At 43.5% G+C, this 27038-nt stretch overlaps 1 protein-coding gene across 10 annotated transcripts in view; it reads left to right on the top strand.

The window, feature by feature from the left end:
- The window catches only part of PCDH17 (protocadherin 17), a 134499-nt gene that overhangs the window by 87106 nt on the left and 20355 nt on the right, over positions 1-27038 (top strand). For 3 of the 10 annotated variants that reach the window (XM_053384719.1, XM_053384716.1, XM_053384717.1), the window contains exon 4: positions 8101-8184. The exons of 6 other annotated variants lie outside the window; for them this stretch is intronic. In XM_053384719.1, coding sequence (XP_053240694.1) covers positions 8101-8184 — 84 coding nt within the window. Of the gene's footprint in view, positions 1-8100; positions 8185-27038 lie in introns of those variants that run through there. One more of the 10 variants, XM_053384723.1, reaches the window with a different exon arrangement.

Here is a 27038-nt window from a genome sequence, read left to right as displayed (position 1 = left end):
ACACAGCACATTGAGAAAACCTGGTGGAAGAGGAAAACTGCTGCCAAAAAACTGCCAAGGGGGTGCAAGCCGAAGCTTGGAAGTGGGGAGTGTTCCACAGCCAGGGTGCCCTTGCCAATAAGTCTGCAATGGCCTGCTGCCTGGAAACAATAGGGCAGCTACTATGCTCACCAAGCCCTTCACTCTTCCTCTTCCTCTTCTTCTTCTTGCAGCAGAAGAGACTCTGTGTTCTGCTTAATGTCAAGGGTAGGATGCATGAGTCAGCTGCATGAATGAAACTCTGTGCAACTCATTGCATTGTTTGAATGACGGGGGCACTGGCAGAAGCTTTTCTTTCTTGTGCAAAGAGGATCAGTGGGTTGTGGGAGTGTGTGAAAAATCTCTTCGCTTTCAACAGCTGAGTCTGTTTGAAGGCAGAGTGTGCAACAGGTGTGCAACTTTTCATTCAAACACTGAAATAACTTTCAGGATGATTTTTACTATAAACAAGATGAGTGATAAACACCTAACCTCTACCAAAACATGGTCATGGAATCATTGGGTGGCGATGGACTATTACGGGTCCCTGTCAGTACTGCATGTCTTCATTCATGAGTCCATTCTGACCGGCTTCCATATTAATCTGCTGGGTTAAAATGAAAAAGAGCATGGAAATTAACATTTAAATAAACACTTTAACAAAAAATAGTATTTTATATATTTTAAATATATAAAATATTTGAATTTCTTAACATATTCTTTCCAAAAATATTAATGTTTGATACATTTTGGTATGTTTTTTGAGCTAAGAAATGTTTGCAAAATTCAGAGAAGTGTGACATCCAAAGTTTAGGTCAGGTCACATTGGAATTTAAATATATATATATATATTTAAAAATCTTCAAGCATCCTTATCATCAGTCCCTAACAGTCTCAGGTTAAAATATGCTATTTTGGTGCAACTTGGAATATGCTGCTTTTGGTGTATCTTCATTTTTGACGCACTATTAGATTAAAATAAAGCACCTGGGATCCTGCTGTGTACATCTCAGCAATTTCGGTTCCAGTCCTGCCTCCCACATGTGCGTTTGCTGTGGAGTTGCTTTGGGTTCCAGACCTGGGGTTTGTCATTCACTGTTGCCTTTAACCTTGTTGTTTTTTTATCATTATGCTGTGGGCTGCTGCTTTGATTCCTGTGCTGAAAGCAGTTGAGGACAGTTTGGAACAAAAGGTGGGCTTGTAACTTCAGTGATTTTAAGAGAGCACAGAAATGCAAGCCCCACCCCCTGACATTTTTACATTACAAAAGAAATGTCCACATTACATATGCACATATTTATGGCTACTATTAAAGGGTACTTTCACTAAAAACTACAAATGTAATCTTTTTTTTAAAAAAAAGCAGCTTCCAACATAAAGGTGTTCTTAAAAATAATTCAAATGCTTCTGCTTATCAGATTTAAAAGCATGATTTGATATGAGATGTTTCACATTGAAATTATTTTCAGCCTTCTGCTTGGAGGGAAAAAGACATTATTCAGAAGAACAAAAGAGACACTTTTCTCTTTGGATTTCTCCCTTAAGAAAATCACATTATATTTAAAGGATTTCTGTCCATGTGTAATAAAAGGTAGATGCATGAAATGCATAGGCAGGTCTCTCTCTTTTTCAGATCCATCTTTTTCTGGCCTCAAATGGCAGATTTACAAGGAGAAGAGTCCCTGTTCACTCACATTTTTCCAGTTCCTTCAGTACGAACAATTGTTCATTTAAGGATATTTTGTTTTTTTGCATATGGTTACACAGCATTATGGATTTTATAGTCTTAACACTGCTTGGGCTGTTTGCTGCTTCTGTGCAGGTGGAGCTTGCTCCTGAGAATAAAATACACATTGTTTGGAAAAGTTAATGTTTTGGGAGACAGGAAATAATCAGGTGAGAATGCACAATACTTTTTTTCATGCTATCATATCTGGTATTTAAATTCACTGATGGTGTTGACGAGTTTTGAAAATAGCCTCTGATTTGGAGCTCAAAAGCCCTGAGACTGCAGTGCATAAAATTAAATTCCATTTGGTAAAATTTTGGCAGCGTTGTCATCATTCTTATTTTCAGTTGTGCTAACCAGCCCTATTGACACAGTCCCACCCCCAGCAGAAGTATAGGATAGACAAACAGGCTTTTAAATATGACACAGGATACACTTGAATTACAGATATAAACTAGCTTTAAAATAAGTCCCTCTAATCAGGAGAAACTGGGATTTGTAGTTATGCAAACTACAACTAGTGGCTACAAAGGCTAGTGGCTTAGCAGAAAACTTTCAGCAACTCACCAAACTATAATTCCCGAGATATTTTGAGGGAAGCCTTTCCATTTAAAATTGTGCTTGCAATGTAGATAGTATGATGACCGGGTTTGAGTGAGCAAGTTAATTTATAAAACTTGTACCAAGTCATCCCATCCCATGTGGATTCCCTTGTGTCCCAAAGCATTTTTATGTGGCAGCCCAGCAAGGTTGCCATTATTACATAGGAGACAGCATCAAATTATACATGCAAGACCCCTTGTGGAACTGACACATTCTACATCCTTTGCGACTTGTGTGCCAGAAGCCAGGTGTTGGGGTGGTATGGTGTGTTAGAAGAAAGCCCTAAGACAGGAATGGGGTCCCTTTCCCAGCCCAAGGGCCACATTCCCTTCTGAACAAACTTTCAGGGGCCACTTGACAGTGGTGTGTGGGTCCACAGGCAAATCAACCAATGTGAATTTTACCTTTGTTACCGTGAGCTCGTTTCTGCACTCCCTCCCCCACCCCTCTCTGTCCTCCAGACAGACTGTCAAGAAGCGCCATCAGAGTTCAAATACTCATTATTCCACCAAGGCAGAAACACTGAAAGAGGCTGCCCTGCAGGATCCATGAGGCCACAAGGACCACATTTGGCCCCTGGACCTGATGTTCCCATCCCTGCCTGGAGAGTACGCTTCCAGCAAATGAATTTTGCCACAGAGCCTCTCCTAAAGCAAAATGCCAGATGAATGGGGGGGGGGGAGATGGTTCAGCACATCCGATTACTGATTATTATAATTTAGTGCCATATTTTGAACTGATGTTCCTTCTTGTTTACCCTTTATGCTAATACATAATAGGCAATTAATTAGTCTATTCTTTTGTTTCCCTTTATGTGAACTTGTCCTCTCCCCTTATTGTAACCTCATTTCCATTTGCTCTTAAGAATCTTTACTCATCCTTATAAATGATCCATTTAAAATTCAGAGGAAAGCAAATATGTCATACTTTAGTTTTGTCTGTTTGAATGAAATAATTCTAGATAGCTAGGATTTCAGAACAAAGTATCTAACTTTCTGCGTGACACCTCATACATCTTTGTTATTCTTTGCTGAATGGCAAATGTGCTTGACCAAAATCATATCTTTGAAAAATTAGGACTATTTATTGCATTGAACTTACAATCATAAAAAGTTGCTCCAGTTTACAAAGTCAATGGATTCCCTCCATTGGCTTCAGCTTACAATATCACGGAACTGAGGCTGTCAGCCTCACAGTGAAAGGGAGGGAGGAGGTAAAGGAGTAGTTGAATTGAAAGGAATGTAATTGAATGATAGAGGTGGGGTTTAATTTATGTAATACAGTCGTACCTTGGTTTTCAAACAGAATGCGTTTCCAGAAGTCCATTCGACTTTGAAATGTTTGGAAACCAAGGTGCGGCTTCCGATTGGCTGCAGGAGCATCCAGCTGTGGAAGCCGCTCTGGACATCTGGCTTCCGAGTTTGAGGCGCTCGAGTTCCAAGTTGTTCATGAACTAAGCTGTTAGAAAACCAAGGTATGACTGTATAGAGAAAAGTTCTTATGAAGGCGCTTTAACATCTTGTCCAATGACATAGTTAAGCCTTTGACATTTTCCCCCAGAGCCAACAGGTCTGAGAACCATGGCTGCATGTGGGATGAACTATGGCAGCAGTTGCCAATTTGGTGCCCTACTGATGCTATTCAACCAAAACTCCCATCAGCTCTAGGCAGGGATTATGTGAGTTGTGGTCCAATTGCATCTGGAGGGCATCCCATTCATTACCCCTGAGCTGGGTTGTTCACCCAGCTTCTCTTTAAGGACACAAAGCTGGTCAAATTCTGTGTAAACCAAAATCTTCTACAGCTTGTACCTTTTGTCTTAAATTCAGTGTTCTGGCATCTTCATGTCACATGCTCAGTTCTGCTGCTCCAATACCTTCTCTCATTGGAGAAATTACTATTTTCTTAAGCTTCCAAATGATACAGTAGCATTGCACGAAACCCAAGAGTGCAAATGTATGAAGGATTTGAAGTCCAGCAGGAATGAATGCAGTACAGATTGTGAGACCAGGCAGTGACAGCCCCAGGCCCCCGGGATCATAAGGAAGGAATAAAGACTCTGACAACGTTATATGGAATTAAAATTAGGCCACAACTTTATTAAACTTCTGAATGTACAAAGACCTTGGCTTAGGCCTTGGGGATGTGTCCCTCCCAGCCCCCCAGCCGGGGGGAACTGGGGCTCACCAGGGTAAATGGAATATGGGGGTGCTCTGCAAGACGTAAGTGTAGCAGGCAGCCAGATATCCTATATCCCTGAACGCAGGGTGGTTCACTGATGACCTTTCAGTGACACCCATATATATATAACCCCTTTAAGAGGGGGGCCCTGGAATAGCCGCTGCAGGGGGGTGAGGCACCATGCCCCCCCATATAGGGAAGAAAAGACTAAAGGATTCTAAACAAGGCCGTAACCACAAAAGTTGCGACGAATTGCTATGGGGAAGACAAAACCTGCTAATGCAGGAAAATTTCTTCCCGGTCCTTCAACAGCAGCGCCCGCTAAACAGGAAGAAAAAGTTAACCTGCAAACAAGAAACATTAAACAAAGGGAGGGTGAATCTTCAGAGCCAACTGCCTGGCTGTTGTCGGCTCCTGCTCGCCCCACGTCCCAGCAAGATACTTGAATACTGAGGCTGGGTGTGAACCTCCAAAACTTAACACTGAGAGGCAAGTCAGCCCCTGTTTGCCAGTAAGCTCCCTGGGAACTGTAGCACCACGCACGATCCCGCAAAGGGCACCCACAATGTAAAGTGTGAGTGCTCATTGCCTTGACTGCTGTTCTAGAGTGTTACTCTTCTTCATCATTGTTTGAAGTGGTGTGTGTAACCAACTAAGCAAGTAGCTTGCATTTTATTCTTCTCTTGAAAGCACTGGAGGTATATATTTAGTAGTCATCTCAGTAAGAGCATTTTGCAAACTTATTTTCAGGTGTTTCCATATGTTGTGTGCATGCATTCTAAGAGCAAGGGAGAAATATACAAAAATGAAAAAAAATCTGCAGGGTAACTGCATGAATATTTTGAGAAGTCTGTACACAGCCTGTTTTACACTGGAAATCTGCACAATTATGTTCCTAAGGAGGAAGAGACAACAGATGTTGACGAAAGATTGAACATTCTTAAAAGAGGCTGTTTAAATAAATAATTTTTTTTAATGAGCTACAGTTGCTCTCAGCAAGAGATATTTTGGCAAGCCAGTTATACAGCAATCTATTTCTCAGATACATTGCCCATTTCAGTAAGATTAATGTCAAATAAAGTATTTTTTCTCACATCTTATCAGTAGAACAATTATACAGCTCCAATAATCCCCAAGTCAGTCTTTCAGAAAATAGCTGAATATTTCCTCCAGCAATTCATAAAGCAGATTAAATTAATATGATATCAGGTCAGAAATGCTACAAGTGGATGTATTTTTCACTGTTACAAATTAATTGTTTTACTCAGCACAAAAAGGGAGAAACAATCAGTAAAGGAGTACAGTTGTCAAGGTCTTTGTTGAATAAACGTCATTACAGTAGACTTACATGCTATATCCAGCAAAACACCTCAGGCTCTGCAAGGGGCGGAGAAGCCATCGTTTATTAGAAAGCCTTGAACTGTTTTAGGATTAAGGTTTGGACTCCATACCCTCTTAGCCAAGGATCCTTGTTATATGTATTCTGCCATATGCAAGGCAACGTGCTCGTGGATGATCCATTCATAAATCTGCATGCAGTAGGTTTGATAGTCCTCCCTCCTCGTTTAGGAAGCAAACTGGGCTTACATGGGGAGTCATAACATCAAGTCAAAACATCGGACATAATTTGAAAAGGATCATTGGCTGGCGAGTTTGTGAATTTGCTGTGAATCTAATAACAACATCCAAAACACCTTACATTGCAACCCACATTTAGTGAGCTAGAAAAAAGTTGCCAATACTGGTACAGTAGAATATACACAGCATTCAGGGCTGGCAGTAAAGCAATCACATGGCCACATTACAATCGTTTGAACCGTTCTGGGTATGTGAGCTGGCCCAAAGGCCAAAGAGACGTGAGAAGATGGAAGTATTATGGGCGACACAGATCAAACAAGAGAGAGATGATGACACATTGGTCAATAAGGGCCAATGTGAACATTCGGTGTGTGTGTATTGTGTGCATATTGACAAATTAGAGCATGTTCAGGAATAAAATATAAATATATTTAAAAGGCAGGTGGTACGACCCTTTTGAGACTGAGATTGGTAGATTTCAGAAGGCAAGTGGAGAATTGCAGAACAAAAACAAAAAAGAATGCTTCTATGAAAAAGCGGTATCCCTGATGTTTTAATTTTCAAGATGCAAGGCTTTTGTTTTGTTCTAAACATGAGAGAGAATTTAAAAATCTGATCCCTAGTCTGCATTTTATGTCAGGGTTGGAGAACTTGTAACCCATGGGCCAATCTTGGCCCACCAAGGAGTTCGGTTTAATTCACAAGCCCATTTTACCCAAACCACACCGTTTGCCCATCACCTGACATCAGCTGGTGCCATCAGCTGATGGACAGCGGGCAGGGTCTAAATCTGCATTAGCTATGACCAGCAAGTAACAAGATCACAGAGCCTTGGCAGCAGGGTTGGGTATCTGCTCATCAGCCAATGAGGGGGCATTGAAGCACTTTTTTACGCTTCTCCTTTAACTGAATGGAGAGGTGGTGGCAACCCTAGCTGGGGGTGGGACTCCCCCCCATAATTTAAACACTGAAGTGAGCACATGAGTGGCAGCAGCAGGGGTGTGGGGGACTGCTGCCCACCTGCTCCAAGGAGAAGTGGAGCTGCTTCAAAGAGCAGTTTTGCCCCTTGTAAAAGTGTTCCTTGGTTTGCACAAGCACTCTTGGAAGCACCCCCTTAAAATGTTCTCCTTTTAACATTGGAGTGACTAGGTAGGCAGTGGCAGGGAGGACTCTTCCCCTCCCCATGCACCCCACTGCACCCCAACTGCCTGCTTGTTTGCAGGGAAGATGCTTCCAAAAGCACTTTTACAAGGCTAGTCCACGTCTCTCTTATTTGAGCCTCTTGAGGCTCCAACTTGAACATGGCTCTTTTAAAGCTGTAGTAAGTTGCCCCATACTTCTGTTTTAAACCTCTGGGATCTGGAGTTCAAAAGGGCAGGGAGGCGGCTTGCAAAGTCAAGTGATGGGTTGTGACAGATGAGTGGGTCCTCACAGCTGATCTTGATAAGGATTTTGCCCGTGGAGCTAAAAGGTTTACCTGCCCCTGTTTTATGTGGGACAATCCATGGTTCTCTCCTCCCCCATTTTATCCTTTCAGCAATATTGTGGGAGCTTCATGGTGAGTGAAACTGTAAAGGAAATCTGGGTCTCCCCCAAATTATAGGGCCTTTCTGCACTTATCATTTGTAGTAGAATAATTGCTGGGGGTGGGGTGTTTTTTGTATGTTGCCACATGACGTCGACATCACTGTCAGGTTTGTGCTTTCTTTCAGTGATGAGTGACATCTCTGTCCAGAGTACCTCCATCATATTCTATGAAACTTTTTGTGTTGTTTAGCATGATAGACTCACTAATATCTACCTAGGGATTCATGATGGACTGCTGCTGCTGCTGCTGCTTCTGTAGCTTTCTGCAATATATACCAAACTAAATGGCTGTTTCAAGCACAAGCAGAGACCATTTGGGGAGCGGGGTTTGGAATGCAAATGAACCCTTTCTCCTGCAAATGATTTTTTCCTCCTTGTTAACTAAAAATATTTTATTTTTCAAGCATTCCCGACTTTGCTTTCCTTTGCTTTCCTCACCCTCCACACCATCACACGTAGACTTCAGTCTCTTGATCTGCTTCTGTCAGGTGAGCAAACCCTTCGTCTGCTAGCTGTCTTACTCTCGGGGTCAGAATTTTACATGTGAAATTGTAAAACTTCTGGGGGTGGGGTGGGGGGTGTCTTCTTTTTTAAATATTGCAACTGAGAATTTGATAAAAGTGAATTTTTACTGCAAAGAATTTCAAAGATCTTGTTGAATTAGGATTCTGAGAATTAATTAGAAGCACATTTTGCATTGCAAATGAGCTCAGTTTTGGCTAAAGTAGATCTGAAATTCCAGCTGTTTTGACCTCTCCTCATTTCATGCACAAAGCACATGATGTAGGTAACTGACTGACTTCTGTTGCATGTCCAGGGAGCAACATGATTTGTAAGCTTCTTCACATCCCTTGTGGTAGCTCCTTTGTGCTTGGCCAGCAGTGACCAAATCTGGTCCTTGCTTCAATTCTGCCTGCTCTTACTGTGCAGGATTGGTAATGTTGTGCACTGCTTTTGGCCTGGGCATTGCTACACCTATTGAAGTGCAGCTTTCCTGAGACCAAAGCAGCACATTTCTGATACTAGTTGTATTAAATGTGTGTAACGGAGAAGGTAGGAGTAGCAAACTTTCAGCATCAGGGTGGCAATCCCTTCTGGGAGGCCACATACAGGGGGGGGCAGAGCAACAAATGTGATGGCTACTTTTGTACAGTAGGATAGTTTCTACACACAGTCTCACACCCCTCCACCCTCCATCCAGGCAAGCCTTAGCAGAGTTCAAGGACACCTTCCATCCATTCAGAATTACTCAAGGAAGGTGCAAGGTGGGACTGGCAAGGGGTGTGTGTGCCCAGGGAGGGGCTACAGCCCGGGGAGAGTCCCAAGGACCAGAGAGAGGGCCTGAAGGGTTCTGTTGGGCCACTGGGTCTTTGATTCTCTATACCTACTGTGGTGCCTTCAGTTTGTGCGCCTTCACAATTTAATTGCATCCAGAGCAGGGGTTAGGATTCTACCCCATCCCACCTCCTTTCCTAGTTAGCTAGCACAGGCTCCCCCCCCCCCATTTAATGCCTTTTTTTACTACCTCACCTTTACCACTGTGTTTGTGCCCCAGGGAACTGATAGACATTTGAAGACTCTCAGTTGTGTCATTAGCAATAAAGCGGATATCCAGTCAGCCAACAAACTGCTCTACAATTAGGTGTGCCTCCCATCAGTTTACCATAGCTGAAATCCCACTGAGATTTCTGCACCCCAAGTAGTTGCTTGGTTTGCTTTTCTGTTTGGGCCAGACCCGCTAAGTGCTTGCCCCTTTCTGAGTTAAGGAGACACTCAAAGGGGCAGCACAGAATTGAAACACAGAATCCAGAATACTGACTTACGAATGCAAAAAGAATGGTTGCACAAGGTGTTCACACATTCCTATGGGATGGTTGCCACTAATTACCAGTCTCTGAATCACCTGTTTCACAACCTCACCAAGTTGATGGATCTGTCTGTGGAATCAGAACAAATCTTTCCAATGATTCATTTTTTGCCACAGATAAGATGTAAAACCATGACAGTGGATTGATGGGGGTTTAGGTTTTCTGCTCCTTTTTTAAGCGAAGATGTAGAACAGGTTCTTCTGTTTTATAGCCTGAAGCCGAACTGTCAACATAAATGATGTGCGGACTTTAATATCTGAGAGCCACGCTGAAAGAATTCCTTTTTAGCTTCTTCTTCTTTTTAAAGAACAGATTAAATGCCGCACAACACAGCTCATTACTGCCTAGCGTAAATTTATTGAAAAGGCAGTTTTTGCAAAAGTAGCTGGCATATTTTGTCTCGTTATTACCTGCTTTTGCTGAGCAGTGGATGACAGCTGGAGACAAGAAACATCTCCCCCCACCCTCTTAAATTGCTGTCAGTCTGTGAAGATTTCTGTTTGACCAAAAGGATCATTAAAACATCATTAGCATATTGGTGAGTGTTAGGACTGGCCCAAAATGGGAATTGAGAAATTTGTTACTGTTTCACCCATTTCAAAATATGCTGTGTGAATGCACCTTTTCCTTGGTTTGAGAGAAATTGACATGCATCTGTCATCCCAATGTTACATGATGGCAGTTTCGGATGCTGTTGCATTAAGAGTAATAAACCTTAGGTTTTGGTTTTTGTTTTCTGTTGAGAACCTTGAGGGTAACCTGTCGTGGCCATTTGCTGCCAGTGGGCAGGGCTGGAGTCCAAGTGAGCTCAGCCAGAGCCGCCAAAGGGACAGAGTTTTCTCTCTCCATCTTTCTGCTGCTCCTTTGTCTCACTCACCTTCCAGCTCCCCTTCATAGTCACCCACATGAAATTAGACCTCATGAAATTAAGCCTAGGGCTCACTGCTGTCCAGCTGTGCGGTAGCATTTTCTATACATAATTACAGTCATCCTTCCAACTCTTTAGGGCAGGGCACTGTTATTTCCACATCTCAGACACAGATGGAGCTGAGGTTGAGACCTGGGAAGGTAGCCCATCTAGGAGATGGAAATCTCAGACATCTGCTACCCTGTGAGATAACTTCGGGAGCCAAAAAGGCTAAAGAGTAAACCCGACACAAATCCAGAGTAGAGTCCCTAAGACAGTTGGATGGTGCCTTGTACACCTCCTTCTGGCAACTCCTGCAGCCAAGCTGGTGCCACACATATTGTTCTGCTTTTCTTTGGATCACATCAGTGAGGCCGAGAGGGGGGTCTTGTTGTCTGGGCAGCCCAGGTTCTCCATGCCCACTGCCCAGGCTTGCATCCCAGAAAGGTCAATTCAGTGCTGCTAACAGAATGCCTGGAGGCACACTTCGTTGTCTCTTGAGACAGACAGAAGGCTGAGTTTATGGCAGGAGGAATGCTAGAGCTAGGGGCTTAGCTGCTATGCCTCACCCTCGCTGAGTGGTAGGGATGATGTGAGTTGAAAGCATTGCCTATCTCTCTGAATTTGCATTGAAAGGATGGATGCCTTTCCCTCTTCTTGGAGATTGCAGTCATAGTCTTGTCTCTTAAAGCAGCAGATGCCTGAGGAGGAGCAGGGGGACTCTGACAGTTTTGCTTACAATGTGTGCAACTTAATGAGGAAGCAAAGACTTCTAACACATGAAGACACCTTCTCATGGAATAACCACAACCACCCAAGCATAGCTCTTTGATGGGGGCAATGACTTCCACTGCAAAGGGGCGCAGCTTGCGACTGGGTTTGAGTCCCGGAAACACTTGGTTGTGGTTGTTTTTTAAGAAAAGAAACAATGCCTGCCCTTCTTTACAAGTTTTCAGCACTCTCTCCTGTTGAAGGAATGTGGCTGGCTGGCAGGGCTGCAGCCACCCCACCCCCCGCTTTGAATAATGTTTTCTCCCCAAATATCCTCTCCACAGCACCAAATATCTCCAAAATAAACTTTCTCTCCCCAGCCCCATAAATCTAACATATATGTCAACAGTAATTTTCAGGTTTGCATTTCAAAGAAGCTCCCACTAAGACGGTTTCAGGTATTTCTCAGGCCTACTTCTCAAAAGCAGCAGATGATGGCCAAGCTGACTCCAGACTGTATCGCCTCCAACTGCAAGCTGATGTCCTTTCATGAGAAAACATTCCTATACATGAAAACCTAAGTTTTCCTAAGCACAAGTCATAAATGGCTATCTCTGTGTTCACAGATCAGTGGTGACTCCATGCACACTCTCAGTGGGGACGCGAATCCCCCTTTGCCAAGGCTCAAGAGGAGCAGCAGCATTCCTGCTGTTCATTGTCCCCACATCAGCTGCTCTGTGAGGCACCTCCCAGGTAGGGAGCTGAGTCTGTGAAATCCCACTGCCCAAAGCCACCCATGAAAATTGCAGTGGAGGCAGCCCCACTAGTTCTCCTCACTCAAAACCACCTGCACTTTAAAGTGACACAGTTTGGGGATCAAATGAATTCACAGCCATTCCCCCCCTTCCTCTGACTGAAGTAATGTCAGGTGAACTCCCCAGCTTGATTCATAACTGACTCGAGCCATTTGTAAGGGTCAACACTCCATGAAATGATAATCAGATGGAGGGAGGTTATGTCTCTTATGATAGCTAAATGGAACTTACATGTTCAGAAATAGTATATCTCTGGGTACCAGGTGCTGAGGACCAATAACAGGGAACAGTTATCTGACTGGCCATTGTTGGAAACTGAAAGATGATCCGGATGAAGTGAAGATCTGACCTCCAGGTACCAGGATGGTGAGAGGGCAGGGCATGGGGGGAGGCTGGGATCTCCTGGATCTTAGCCTGATCTAGTGTAAGTATTAAACAAGGTTTCTCCCCTCACATTGTCCTCATGATCATCATCACGTGTGGGAGGAGAGCAGCGTCACTTCGTTGGACTCCCACTGTCCACTGTGGCCACATGCCGGAAGGCCTGTTTTACCCACACGGGTTCCCCAAATGCAGGTGCTGATGATAATCGGATGAACTAAGGCTCTGTTATCAAAACTAGCTTGGTTAGGCCTGGGATAGTGTACAGTTATTTAATAGAATGAGGTCTCTACTTTCTTCACTTGGTAGGATCCAAATTATTGTAATGTAATCATTGTGTGTGGTGGGGGATTTTATAGAATTAGCTTTGTTATCCCTTTTTTACTTTTTTGGATTTCTCTGCCATTTTTTAAAAAAAATACTTTTCTATTTTAATGAGCAGTATCTTGTAATATGATCGTGGAGAAAATCAAATTAGGAAAGCTGAGTGGTGGAGAATCAAAAGAAGACAGAGACTAGGAAGGCAGCCAGAACATTTTGACATGAACCTGGCATTTCAATGGCACCTATTTACAGCATATTGCCAGCTCAGCTTCACAGCTTCCTGACAGTGGAAACTGTGCCCTTTTGTTCCGGCTCCTTTCTAACACTGAGCCTAGTACTTATGTGGCAGAGCTTTCTCTGGAAAGCAGCACTTCAGGTGCAGCAGGTGGGGCATCACACGATGGAAGAATCCTCCATTTCTCTCCACCCGCAAATCCCTGCATGTAGAAAACCAACATGTCTCCTGCCTTACATCTTACATGCAGGACATTTTTAGTTCTATTTTGCAGTAAGGCTTTTTCAACCATGAAAACCCCACCTGCAATCTGAAATGGCAGAGCCCAAACCTTAATTATCCATCTCAGTGAGAACCAAGTTTAGAGTCCCAAATCCATTTCAGTCTGATTTACTGAGTAAAATTGCAACAGTTCAAAGTCTCTTAGCATCCAACTTCACCTTGAAATTTTACTGTAGGTAATGTAGGCAGTGCTTCACTTCAGGGGATACTGGCATCTTTTGGGGGGGGGTAAAAAGTGTGCACTTACTGTAACAACTTTATGGTGAATACTGGCATCTATTTTTCCAGGGGGGAAAAAGCACTGAATGAAAAGTTAAGGATTCAAAGCACCATTCAAAGCAGCTTTATTAAATGGATCAAAATTTTATTTGCTTCTCTTGACATTCCTCAGATGTTTAGCCATTAAGGAACCTCTAAAATTGCTTCCAAAATTCACTCTAATTTAAACTTTTATTATTTTTTTAAAACCAGAATTCTTAATTTTAGTTAGGTAAAACTACTTAGGAGAGATAATTATATATAAAGACCCCCCCATTTTCTCTTTCTAGAAAATGAGTAAATGTCTTACCTCCATGTCTTGCAGTATATACAAACCATGTTAGCTGGTCAAGGAGCTTCTCCTGAGCCCACTCAGCTTCTCTGTTCTGTGTGCATGTTTGTTGCAGACCTCATTCATTCATTCATACATGCATGCACACTTCTTGATTTCTCTGCACTTGACTCACCCTACACTTAGTGATTGGTGGCTGTGTGTGTGAATTGGCCTCTACTGAGAAATATTTGAGGTGCTATAAAAATGTTGTCTGCACAGCTAGGTTTGAAATAACCCATTCACACAAACATGCCAAAGGGGCCTGGGTCACCTGCACGTGATGGCTTGCCTGTATGAATGGTCCAGAGACATAACTCCACAGCTGGAGCTCTCAGGATCACACAGGGCTTTTCAGTAGAGTCTCTTCACCAGTTCAGCACCTGCTTACTAACTACAGAGCAATTAGGAGCGAGAAACCAGCTGGTCTGCTTGCATGCAACGCACAGGCCTCCTTCCACCCTGTGCCACCTGATTCTTCTTTATTATCATATTGTAATAAGTGTTTTCTTCTTTAGAATTGTTGAGGCAATATTGTGAAAGCAACCTTTTCAGTGATATGCTTTCTTATTTGGCGCTTTTAAGAAAAAGGCTCCTTTGTGCTAGGTAGGATTTTCTTTTCCAATTGACTTGAGGTCACTTGAAACGCCCCCACTCTTGTGGCTAGACGGAACCTGTGTATTAATGTGTTCTACTGAACCTGCAGGTATTATAAGGGAATGAGCAAAGCAAGCGACAAAAACTCTTTCAGAAAAGCAGTTTGGGCCTTTTTACAGGCACTAAATGATTTAAAGTGATATAGGGTAGTGAGCTGTGTACTCTCTTTGTGCCTTTGTTTGCCTGCTTGTATACTTCTGTGTATTGCCACTGATTGGAGGTTCTGGTATTACAAATGACCTTTGAATGAAGTCTCTGTTAACTTAGCAAAAAATGTTAAGTTATTGTCTCTTTTAAAAGTAGAATACAATGGTACCTCCGGTTACATATGCCTCAGGTTACATATGCTTTAGGTTACAGACCCCGCTAACCCAGAAATAGTACCTTGGGTTAAGAACTTTGCTTCAGGATGAGAACAGAAATCGTGCAGTGGTAGCGCAGCGGCAGCAGGAGGCTCCATTGGCTAAAGTGGTGCTTCAGGTTAAGAACAGACCCCCAGAACGAATTAAATTCCTAACCCAAGGTACCACTGTAACCACTTGGTTTAAAGTCCAGGCATTGGTCCCAGTACCAAGCTCTTAGCAGGAGGATTCCGCTAACGATAAAGCTGAGCATTGAGGCTACTTATAATGTCCATTGGAAAATACCCTTGGAATAATATGGCCATATTCTCCCCTTCCTCTGCTCTCTGGTCTCCATCACTCTGGGAATTGCTTCTTCTTCTGCATCAAGTGTAGATGATATAGAGAGGCAGAGAAGGAGACAAGGCTGCTTCACAGTGAACTGTGGGATTCAGAAAACGTTTCAGTGAGCTATGGAGTGGAGTCAGGGCCAGAGGGAAAGATGGCGGGGCAGGGGAATGAAAAATGGGTTGAGGTGAAACAGACAAAGTGATGGAAGAAGCCCCCTGCAAGCCGTCAGTTCTGATATGTGAAATGAAGGAAGGAGGAAATAAGAGAGGGCAAAAGCTGAAATAGAAAGAGTGCAAGAATCAGAGAGAGAAATAGTGGGGTGCGAGGAGAGAGTGGTACAAGCTTGCAAAATGCTTCTGACAATGTTCCACAGCTCTGCTACAAGACCAAGTGAAGCAATCAAAACACAGCAATGGAGCAGCAGATCCACTGCCATATCTGAAGGTTTTTGGGTTTGTTTTTAAGAAATCCTTTAACTAATTGGATCTTGCTTTTGCTATCTCCCTGTTTTATTTTTGTATCAATCTGTTTTCTATTGAAAATGGAGCAAGCACAGCCTTGGACCAAATCACCATCCCCAAATCATAATCAACACCATGAGCATCATGACTGCTACATCTTCCAATCCTGTTTTCTTCAACCCAGTGTGGAGCCTCCAGAAGTTGTGCACTGCAACTCCCATCATCCCTGGCCCTGGTATCAAGGCTGATGAGCCTTGTACTGCCAACCTTCTGGAGGACCCTGCTTTGGCTACTCCTGCCTCAAACTATTAGTCTCTGCCTTAAAGTTTTTGGTAGATCCGGGAGGCAGATTAATCAAACCGTGAATCTGAGGGTGACATAGAGGACATTTCAGTCCCAAAGCCTGATCCATTTCTGGGATATTTAAGAGAGCTGTTTTTTTAATATCAAAAGAAAAAGTTTTGAGTACCCATATGTCATAAAGTCAGACAGGATTATCTCCCCAAGCCAATTCCAAACACTATGATCAGACTAGATAGGCCAGCGTCTCCATCAGGGATTAAAGATGTCATAAGATCCAACTTGTTTTTTTAAAACGACACTTTTTTGAGTAAGAAGGATGTCAGTATGAGCAATTGCAGCGATCTCATATTGGTAACAAAATTTTACTCATAATATTCTCATAGCATTCCCTTCATAGGGAATACAGCTCTAAGAGCAATCTCTCCCAAATGGAACTTTTTAATGAGACATAAGGCTGACAGAAAAACCTGATTAAAAGAACTGTCTTAGCCAAGATTGCTTTCTGCCATTAATGAAGTTGCTTTAGATCATGACAATGATCTTGTTCACTTAGATTCCTGTCCATCTTGCTTAATTTAACTTAATTGGCAACCTTAGATCCCTCCATGGTGCTGTTTCCATGAATATGATGAATGAGCTCAAGAATGGAGAGTGTCAGGAAGCAAGCTGATTTTAACCCTTCCCATCAAACTCATGTCTTCTGGGACACTCTGATCCTATTGGCAGGCACCAATACCTGAATAATAAGTGGGAGGGGATTAGATATATCTGCATTTTCTGTGTCTTCAGAGGTTGCTAACAAGAATGCCAATTCTGTTTGCCTAACTCTGGGAGAAGAACAAAGGAAGTGTGCTAAGAGGTAGAAGAGGAACAAGATTTAGTGTGGCAAATAGAAGGGTGCTGCTATAGTAATTGCATAGGTGCAAAACAGAGAGTGTAGCAGGAGAACAATCCCTGCTACTCACAGCTGAGCCTAATAGATGGGCTTGCTGCCTTGGCCTTCAGTTCAGGATTATGGCTTTGCTAGAAGAGAAGTGTCTCCATGAGACATAATCATCTAGACAAGTTCTGGGTATTGCTGGACTTCCACTTAGCTATCTGTGAGATTGATAGAAAGACACATTGAATTAGTAGCTTCTCTTCTTTAAGCCCAAAACTACAAATACTTATACAATTCACTTTTGTTTTACAAAGCACTTTATCATCTTCTTTTTTCTTTTGGAGAAGTGGGGGTTGAACTCCTACAAGTGGTGCATGTTGCTAAAAGATATTTTTACCGGGTTGTTTCATGCTGAGAATCAGTGCAAGGTCGTAACTGTTATGTGTTGCGGCACAGGCCACAGCTAAAGAGAAAGGTTTATGGTTATCTTTTCACTGTGGCCTTCCTAAGAAGAACAGGAGCACTGAGTTGTACAAAGTTGAACCTGGCCATTCGCACATATTTCCCCTGTTCCTCCTGACTTCTTGTGACCCATTGTATTCCTGATTGAGTTGCTTCTTCCGCTGTAGGGGCTTGGCATATGCAGGTCCTGCTTCGTAGCAAAGTATTAGAGCATTTTTGTTCTATGATCCTAAACCTTGTTGCTTATGGACCAAGAAGTTCCAGCATTTCAAGTTTCAGGGCCAGAGAAATTTCAGAGTGGTCTGTGTGTGATTAACAGCACTGTGAAATGTCTTCTCCTGAATATACTCAAGGCTGAATTCTCCTCCCGCCACCACCACCCAAAAAGCAATGCAGTTCAGGAGCATTTGTTACAATTATGTTTTTTATACTTCATAATAAGCAGTTAGTAACTCTGGTCCAAAAGCCATCCTTTTGGCTTTCCTAGTATAAACTGTTTTGTGCCTTTGTACCTACGGGACGGCCTCTCCTGGTATGTCCCACAGAGAAATTTACGGTCTTCAAATAAAAACATCTTGAAGGTCCCAGGCCACAGAGAGGTTAGGCTGGCCTCAACTAGAGCCAGGGCTTTCTCGGCCGCGGCTCCAATCTGGTGGAACGCTCTGTCACAAGAGACTAGGGCCCTGCAGGACCTGACATCTTTCTGCAGGGCCTGCAAGACAGAGCTGTTCCACCAGGCCTTTGGTCAGGGCGCAGCCTGACCCCCTCCTCTGGCAATCTGCACAGAATTTTGCTTAATGGTTGCCATCAATTTGATTTTAATTAATTTTATAATGAATGTTTTTAGAATGTTGGATTATTTTGATTGTTGTTAGCCGCCCTGAGCCCAGCTTCGGCTGGGGAGGGCGGGATATAAATAAAATTTATTATTATTATTATTATTATTATTATTATTATTTGGCACACATATATGCGAGGCAATGGAATTGTCCTAGGATTTGCCCAGTTTACAGAGCCAGGGAGTTGACTTGAGAAATGCGGTCTGAAACATAGATTGCCCTCTTTGTCTTTCCTAAATGACACCCCTGTGGGCCAGTCCTTAATCCTGCTATCAGTTTTCCAGTGGGACTGATATCCTTCTTCACTAGTTTAGTTTTGGATTAAAAATGTGTAAGTCTTCTTATACTGTGCTCCAGGAACCCAATCATTGAAATGAAAAACTATAAGCACAAGACAGATACAGTTGTGGGGTTGGGGCTGTGCATATAGAAGCTTCTCCGCAGCCCAAATAAGCAAATGCAATGCAGACTAGTATAAAACAGCATTTTCACACTGAGCAGGCTACTCTCAGAATAGATGTCACATCTTTTTGAAATCTTCCCCTAACTCTCGCCATCCAGCTCTCATTACGTGCAACAAGATGCTTTCAAGAGCTAGTAACCTGGATATGTATGGGTGCATTAAAGTGCATACGTTTCAATCTACCTCAAACGACACATCTAATCACCACTTATTTCAGTGAGATTCAGAAGAACATCATGAACCATGCTCCCAGACGCACATATCTTTAGTCATTGCATGGTTAAAAGCGTCCTTCCAGAAATATATCAGGGTGAAAATTATTTTTCTGAGTATCTTCTCCTCCTGTCAGTATTAACCCTTAGCATTCAAAATCTGTTAAAGTGCTGATAAAGATTCTTGTATTTTGTTTCTCAGCCATCCCTGACTGTATTCATTTCTCTCTCCTTAGTCCTTGTATAATCCATTGCTTTATCCCTTTCCCCCTTTATTTTCCATCCAATTTGAAATTTCTCTTTAGCTTTTGCCACCCACAGGGCATTCCGCTGCTTTGCCAGTACATATCCCAGAACATACTGTGGATGAGATGCTCAGTAGTCTGTCCAGAGGGTCAGTGAGGCTCTGAATCAGTCCCTAGAGGTGTGCAGGTTCAATGAGCTGATGCTGTTGGCTGCAGATTGGAGCTCCCAGCTGCTGCTGCATTGACTTGAACATGATGCAGACCAGGAGGTTTTTGTGTCTGCATGCAGTGGGGGGGGGGGGGGAGATCACAAGAAACATCTTTGTAACACATTCCATTGCTTACTATGCAAGATTGCTATCATGGTATTTCCTCTTGGTTGTGGCTTTAAAAATATTAGCTGTTAAATATGGGGTGTCAGCCCGAGGCTAGGTACAGGGAAGAGATGTTATTTTTAATACAGATTTCAACACTATTTTACACCTAACTCTCAATAAATTTCAGTATTCCCCACAAACCTTTTAATTCCTTCCATTCCATATTAAGCCAGCCATTCCCTTGAAACTGCTGGCAGAAATTATATTGTATTCTGGGGTAGCAGGTATCTTCAAGGTTTCCTCCTCAGTTTTTGCAGACCACTTAACTCTTCTCTCTTACCAGAAGAGACCTCAACAGTGGAAAGTTGTTGGAGAGACTGAAAATGAACTATTGAAATAAATAAAACTATTTAGAAAGCCCACAGGATCAAAGATCATTATCCAATTGTTTCCTTTCATGAGAATTTTGAATGAAGTTAGAAAAATCACCGCAACTGAAACCTTCCGCAGCACACTGCAGCTGTTGAATGTAATATTCAATTCACACATTGTCTTTTGACTATTTTTTTGGTGCCACTTTTGAGCAGAATACTGTTGTAGCAAGATTCGTGACGGGGTGGGTAGAAAGCAGGGTTTACCAGAAGGGGAGGGAGAAAAGGGATACAAAATCATGGAGGGAAGCTAAAGGGTAGGTATCAAAGGGGAAATAGTGTGGGGAAGTGTCCCATACAGAGAAGTAGTGAGACAGGGAATCACTCGGGGAGGTGGGAGAGAAGGAGAAAAGGAAAAAGGAGTGCACTAAGGAGACCAGTCATGGGGTGGTGAAAAAAATACACAGGCACTCTGCACATGTACAGAGGAGTTTCTTTTGCACCCAGAGAGCTTTGCCAGATGTGTTGGACAGAGGATTAGCAGAAGAGGAGGTAGGAGGATGTAGCATTGGAATAGGGGTTGGAAATGAAAACCCAGATACCAAGGAGACGCAGAATAGATGGGGCTGTCTGCTTCAGAATTTGGTGGGTTTGTTGAAATGGGGCTTAGCAGTTGCAGTGTGTGGGGGGGAGATAAGTACCAGAAGACTCTGTGGGGGTGGTCTGTGTGCATGTGGGGAGGTCATGGGAAAGGAGGGGAGAGAAGGCATGGGGGAGAAGGGGATGCAAAGCAAGGCTGCAAAATGGAAGAGATCCACATCAAAATTGAGACTGGGAAGGTTCAAAGGAGGCCTACCAATTGCATGGAGTGGGGAGAAGGTCTGGCATTATCACGAGGGAGGGGGAGGTTGTGATGTGTAAAGGGAGTGAGGAGTGGGCTTACCCAGGTTAGTCAAGAGTGGGAAGTGTTAACAGTGTGAGGTTTGAGGTGGGTGGGGCTAGTGAGCCACACAGCTGCCCTAGACAAAATGAAATAGAAGATACAGTTAAGCACCTTCAATATGATGAGCAGCATGGCTGAGTCATGCTGAAAGGGAAAGCCAGGATGATTCAAAATGTTTTAAGTAAGCATCTAAAGAAGAGCACCATAGATGCTTGCTGGGTATTTGAACGGACATAATTTCACAAAATGAGTGCAAAAATGCTTTTAGCTCTCTATAGTTAAAGTTCATATAAATGTGCTCCTAAAAATTGAAAAATGAATATGCAAAAAATGAATGTCATAAGCATTTTATGCAAATCAGTTTGAGTCACTTCGTGAGAAAAACAACTAACAAATATTAATCAGCAGAAGCATGAAGGTCTGACAAATGCCTCAGTTGCTTCGTTGACAATGTCATTTCCCAGAAGGTGGAAGAACCAACAAGGGCATCATCTGTCTTGGACCTGGTCCTTGCCAATCGGGAGGAACGGATTGATGAAGTGGAAGTGCTCTTGTTCTCCTGGGTTCCAGGATACAGAGGCAAGGGAAAACTGAGTGTAGTTGGACACACACTCTGGACTTTAAGAAGGCCAATTTGCTATTGTCCGCATTTGGGCATTCAGTATTTCTCCTTTTAGAAACTCCCATCCTTCTTGGACTCCCTGCTCCTTGAGTATTTCTGACCACGGGATCACACTCCCTAGCTCCTTCAGCCTTTTGAAATTGGCCTTCTTAATGGCCACATTTGCATGTGATGCTTGGTCAAAACATGAGCAAGCATGAAAGAGCAAGTGTACTGGTTCACAGTCAGAAAAGTGTGGCCACTTTGCTCCCCCCTTGCTGCGCAACCGGGATCTGAGCCATGACTTAGTGCTATGTGTGAACCCAGACTTTTCGTTTGTGTCTCCCACAAAAAAACGTGATTGGTAAGTGCAAAACAAACCTTGTTTACAACTCCTGGTTTGTTGGCTGTAAGACAAATCATGAACCTAAGCTTACACATAGCCCTAAGCCCAGTCATGACACAGTAGCATGGAAGTTGTGTGTGGGGAGGGGAGCAAATTAGAAGCTGCAGTCCTACTTTGTGCCATAGTTTGGCTTAACGTTGTGAGTTAGCCAAGCCAATGCACGCCCCATTGGAGAACAGTAGTTTACTTGCAGTACAGTATCTGATCATGATGCTGTATGTCAATAAGGCTCTGACTTTTGTGTCTGCATAGGAGTGTTAAAAATGGGGGTGGGTGTTTGGCATGCAAATGGCCCTCACTTCAATCCCTTGTCTTCCCAGAGTAAAAGAAAGAATCAGGGCTGGAAACAGCCTGTGCCTGATGCCCTGGAAATCCACAGCCTGCCTCAGAAGGTAGCACTGAACTTGATGGGCCTGTGGCCTGGCTCATTCCAAGGCAGCTTCATGTGTTAAAGAGGGGACTGGTGGCTCTGTTCGGCTTGATGGGCCACAAGCTGAAAGGCTAAAAGTTAAACGTTGAGGGCAGTCCTTCACAGACCCTGCATGACCACGGTGTGTGGCTACTTGCTCTGGCCTCTTGCATAGAAAGAGGCTTGCCTCAGCTTAGAAGAAAGCAAAGAAGGTACAGGAACCAACCCCCTTAGAAGAACTCCATAGGTGTATTAAAGGATGTATTGTTATTGTTCTACGGTAGAATTAAATGGAAGGATGTGGAAAACGATGTTTTGACTGCTACACTGAGCAATGATAACAATGAAAGTCGCAGTGTGTGTGCGTGTGTGTGTGCGCATGCAAGAGGGAGAGAGAAAGTACAAGGTGTCATTCTAGAAAGTGAGTTATTGCTACAAGAAGGGAGAATTTTACAGCTTATAGACTTGAGTAAGAATGTGAATAGTAATAAGCTCTGTAAAATAAAAGACCTTGAGAAGATTCAGCCTCTGCTGTTATAATTCATGTTGGATGTCAGCTTTTCAACCATTTTCATTCTTTCTTGCAGAAAGGGGTCATACCTCTGAAGGATGTGTGTAAATTTGCTGGTCTGAATGAACAGCAATTGCCAATGCTGTTGTCCTATCTGAAAGCAAATTATATTACTAAGATTAGGTCACAAATTGTCTAATATTATACTTTACATTTTCTTCATTCAGTTATTTTTTACTCAGCCAGGAAGTGGAAAGCCTTGAACTACCCCCACGAATCTATCCAAGTTTTGCATTCTGTTGACAAGTAATATTCCATAAACTTTTTTCAGTCACCTAAAGACACTTGTTTGCAGATTTGCAAAGCTCCGTTCTTCTCTTCTTGCTGCCACATAGATTTGATGAGAGATTATATGTGTGAAGGAAGGAGAACTAGCAATTGGGGGGGGGGGAGAGGGAACCAATGAGGAATAGAACACTAGATGAAACATTTCCTAGGCATTAAGTTTGATTAAGAGACTGTGAACAGTTTCCACTGTTAAATCAAGGAAAATAACATTTCTTCTTTTTAAATTCCATAGAGGTACTCACATTAGTTTATTCCAGTGAAAATATCAAAGAGCCCTGTGGCACAGCTCAAAGACTAGATTTGCTACCAAAACACTGAAATTTGTAATGAATTTGAAGTTTGTCCTCAGGCAAAACATCTGAGAGGAATTTGGAAAAAAGCTAGAAAGCTTCAGCATGACAGCGAAAAATGTCTCAGTACAAAGAGCTCCACATTTCCCTGAGTTGCTGCCAGGTTTTGCCAAAAGTGTAATTCAAGGCACATTTAAAGGTTCCATCTGAGGAATACAATTTCTATGATTTTGGGGGGAAGTGGGGGGGGATGTTTGGCTGAGAGCAGTGACCTTTCTCAGAGAGGTTTCCCACACCGCATTTAAATACCAGCTCATTTATATATGGTTTTATATATGGTTTTGCCAGAAGCAAAAAATAGATTATTTTAAAATATCATTATATGGCACAAGAGTGAAGATCAAAGATAATGGTGGTGGTGGTGGTGGTAATGATATAATTATATGTATCCATCTGACTGGGTTGCCCCAGAATGGCTGTGATAAAACAGAAACTTCTTGTAATGAATTTCTCTTTAGATGTGAGGAGCTATCCTACCCTCCACACCTGCTGGCAAATCAAGGATAGCAAACGACCCCCCCCCCCCCACCTCACATGTTGTTCTTCTGGTTCAATGTGTGGACTCCATGGACGGGCATGGCTGGCCATGACTTCAGGCCCAGATTTATTGCTCTGATTCCAACCAGTTGATGCTCCTCTGCATCTAGTCTCTGGTTCACCTTCACTGTGCGGCCTTCTGGCCCAGGTGAGTCCCCTTTCCATACAGACTAGCGCCCATGGTCACCATATACCTCTGGCTTCCTAAAAAACTGTCCCTTCCCTTAACCAAGAAGTGTGCAGTCACTGTTGCAGATCTTTTCACAGTTGGGCCAATATTGTAGTCTGCCGCTTCCCCCACAATGTGATCCTGAAAGGGAAGCAACAGCTCCTGAGGGAGCCAAGAGTGAAAATGGGACATTGAGATCAGGGCAGTAAACCACCATGCTTGAAGTTCTTCAAGGGTCATGAGGTCTGCAGATTGCAAGGAAGCCAATCTGGAGGGTGTGATGGCAGCAGAGGATTCCTTTCCAGCATGGCTTCTGGGCAAAACTCACTGTTCAGATCTTGCAGAAGATTTTATTTGATTCATTATAAAATCTTTCTATGCTGCTTTTCATTCAAATGAATCCCAAAGCAGCTTACAAACAATAAATAACTAGAACATAATAGAACATCTACAAATGCATCCATTACAATCTACAAAACACTGTTAATAAGGCAACAACTAAAAAAATAAGCTAAACATCACAATTAAAGCAAAACGCACATTATATGATTATTAAATCAATACAACATTTATAATCTGTAAAACAAAATAAAAAAGCAGCAAAAAATAAACTAGGCACTGTTAAGTTCATACACACATGTGAATCATACACGTGACTCACAATCATTAACTCAGCTCATTAAAATGCACAGATGATATATTCACCCCCCAAAAAGAAAACATTTTTAACCATGGTATCAGTCATAGTCGGTTTTGTAGTGTTGTGTGCTCAGAATCCAGAAGAGAGATATTATTACAATTAAGCCTGTTTTAACACAGAGAGACAGATGCCAGAGGTCTGTCTATAAGCACTTGCAATAGGAGCATATGCATGGCATCAGATTTACTAATACTTGCATCCCTGAGCCCTAGGCTCTTTCTGAAGCTGAGGGGAGGGAATGTTTTTATGTTCTAACATTTTCCCTGGGTAGCAGCAAATTGGCTGGCGTGCATTTGTCTTGAGCTGAACTGCACAGAGTCACTTGAGAGAGGGAGAGAGGGAGAGAGGGAAGACTGGCGGCTGCAGTGGGAGGGTGGGTAGAAAGAGAAATAATTTTTAAACTGCAGCTGTGTAGCTAAATTACATGTCTGAAAGTTAAGAGATGAAAGATATGAAGCTGATGCATATGGACACTATTAGGCAGGCTGAAAAGAAACTTTGGATGCAAGAGTTCTGCTTCTGTCAGGAGCAGTGTTTTATTTCTACAATGCAACACAGGTTGTGTCCTAGGGCAGGATTAAAGAAACAGGCTCAAAATAAGTCTTTTTGATAGCTACAACTATATCTGCAGCTTCATGGACCTCAGAGTTAGGAGCAATTAATGTGGAAGCAGCAACCCTGTGATGGCCCTTAAGTTACAAGAGCAATAGTCTTGCTGCCGAGGCCATGGCTGTATCCCATGCTACTTCAGCAACATCTGGATACAGAGGGGAGGGCCAAGTCCCATACAGCTGATGGGGGAACAGCATTGCCTCCCATGCCAGCATTGGCCCCAGCAGTCCCAGAATGGTGTGGGATGGAGTCATGCAAAATGGTAGCTATGGCCCTGCAGAAACTGTCCCACCAGTTCAGGGGTGTGTGTGAGGGACAGGGAGAAGTGCTGCCAGTTTTCCTTTAAAGGTTACAAAGGATAAGGTTACCAGATTTTTTTTCAATGAATACGAGGACACTTTAAACAAACAAACAAATGTTTGGGATGTTGATGCTGCAGCAATGATGGTGGCAGGGGGGTGGCCACCGCCTTGACCTCAACTGCCACGTTTCCCCTTCCTCTGAGGCTTCTACAGTGGTACCTCGGGTTACATACGCTTCCCAGAAATAGTACCTCAGGTTAAGAACTTTGCTTCAGGATGAGAACAGAAATCGTGCTCTGGCAGTGCGGCGGCAGTGGGAGGACCCATTAGCTAAAGTGGTGCTTCAGGTTAAGAACAGTTTCAGGTTAAGAACGGACCTCCGGAATGAATTAAGTACTTAAGCAGAGGTACCACTGTATCTCCTTTCTCCATGAGCCTGGGCAGCCCCTGAGTTGTTGGTTCTTTTCTGGTGGTGGTGGGGAAGCTGTGCGCTGTGGGTCAGGCATGGAAGGCAGAGAAGGAGGGTCGAAAGCAGCGGTGGCTGCGAAGCTCGGGCAGCACAATGCCTCCCTTCCTCTCGGAGCAGCCCCAATCGCATTCCTACTTGCGTGCAGGGGGGGGGGATCTCTTAGCTGGGAAGGGAGGCTTCACACTAGCACAGCCCCATCCCAACTCCTACTTGCATGCAAGCTGGAGGGAGCAGGGATCTTCATATCGGAGCAGCCCCAATCCCATTCCTACTTGCGTGCAAGCAGGAGGGGGCGGGAATCCCTCACCTAGGAAGGGAGGCTTCCCATTGCCTAACTGAGAGATCCCTGCCCCCTCCTGCTTGCACACAAGCTCTGATAGGCAGCGTGAAGCCTCCCTTCACAGCTGAGAGATCCCCGCCCCGCTCCTGCTTGCAGGAAAGTAGGAGTTGGGAGGTTGCTCCGATAGGCAGCATGAAGCCTCCCTTCACAGCTTAGTTGCTGGGGTCAGGGAAGGTGGAGGCAGCCCAGAAGCTGCATCTTAGAGCCCTTATACCCCCATCATATGGGGACTTCTGAGCAGCTCTTGAAGCCAGCCAGAGCCAACTGCTCCGGTCTGCTGAGACTGCCACTGCTGCGTTTCCCAGGGACATTAGATGAAATCTGGGGATATTCCGGGGATGGAATTTGTCTGGGGACTTATTCGCAAATCCGGGGACTGTCCCCGAGAAACGGGGACGTCTGGTAACCCTAAAAAAGGAGCAAATTATGGAGACCCTTACTGTCTTCCTTATTCCCCCCTCTCACACACTTGGGTTTTCCACTTGGGGCATAGCATATGTGTGCTTTTCCCCCACCCCACACCTTCTTCCAGGGCAAACTCCATTCAGAAGTGGGGATTACTGCTGGCTGAGCCTGGCAGAGGGAAAATAACCCTTTAAAATAGAGCTTGACTTACACCATCCTTTTTGCC

Source organism: Podarcis raffonei, chromosome 4 (genome assembly GCF_027172205.1).
Source record: "Podarcis raffonei isolate rPodRaf1 chromosome 4, rPodRaf1.pri, whole genome shotgun sequence".
NCBI classification, from domain to species: Eukaryota; Metazoa; Chordata; class Lepidosauria; order Squamata; family Lacertidae; genus Podarcis; species Podarcis raffonei.
The sequence above is the reverse complement of the archived record's forward strand: the minus strand, read 5'-3'. Positions and strand labels throughout refer to the sequence as shown.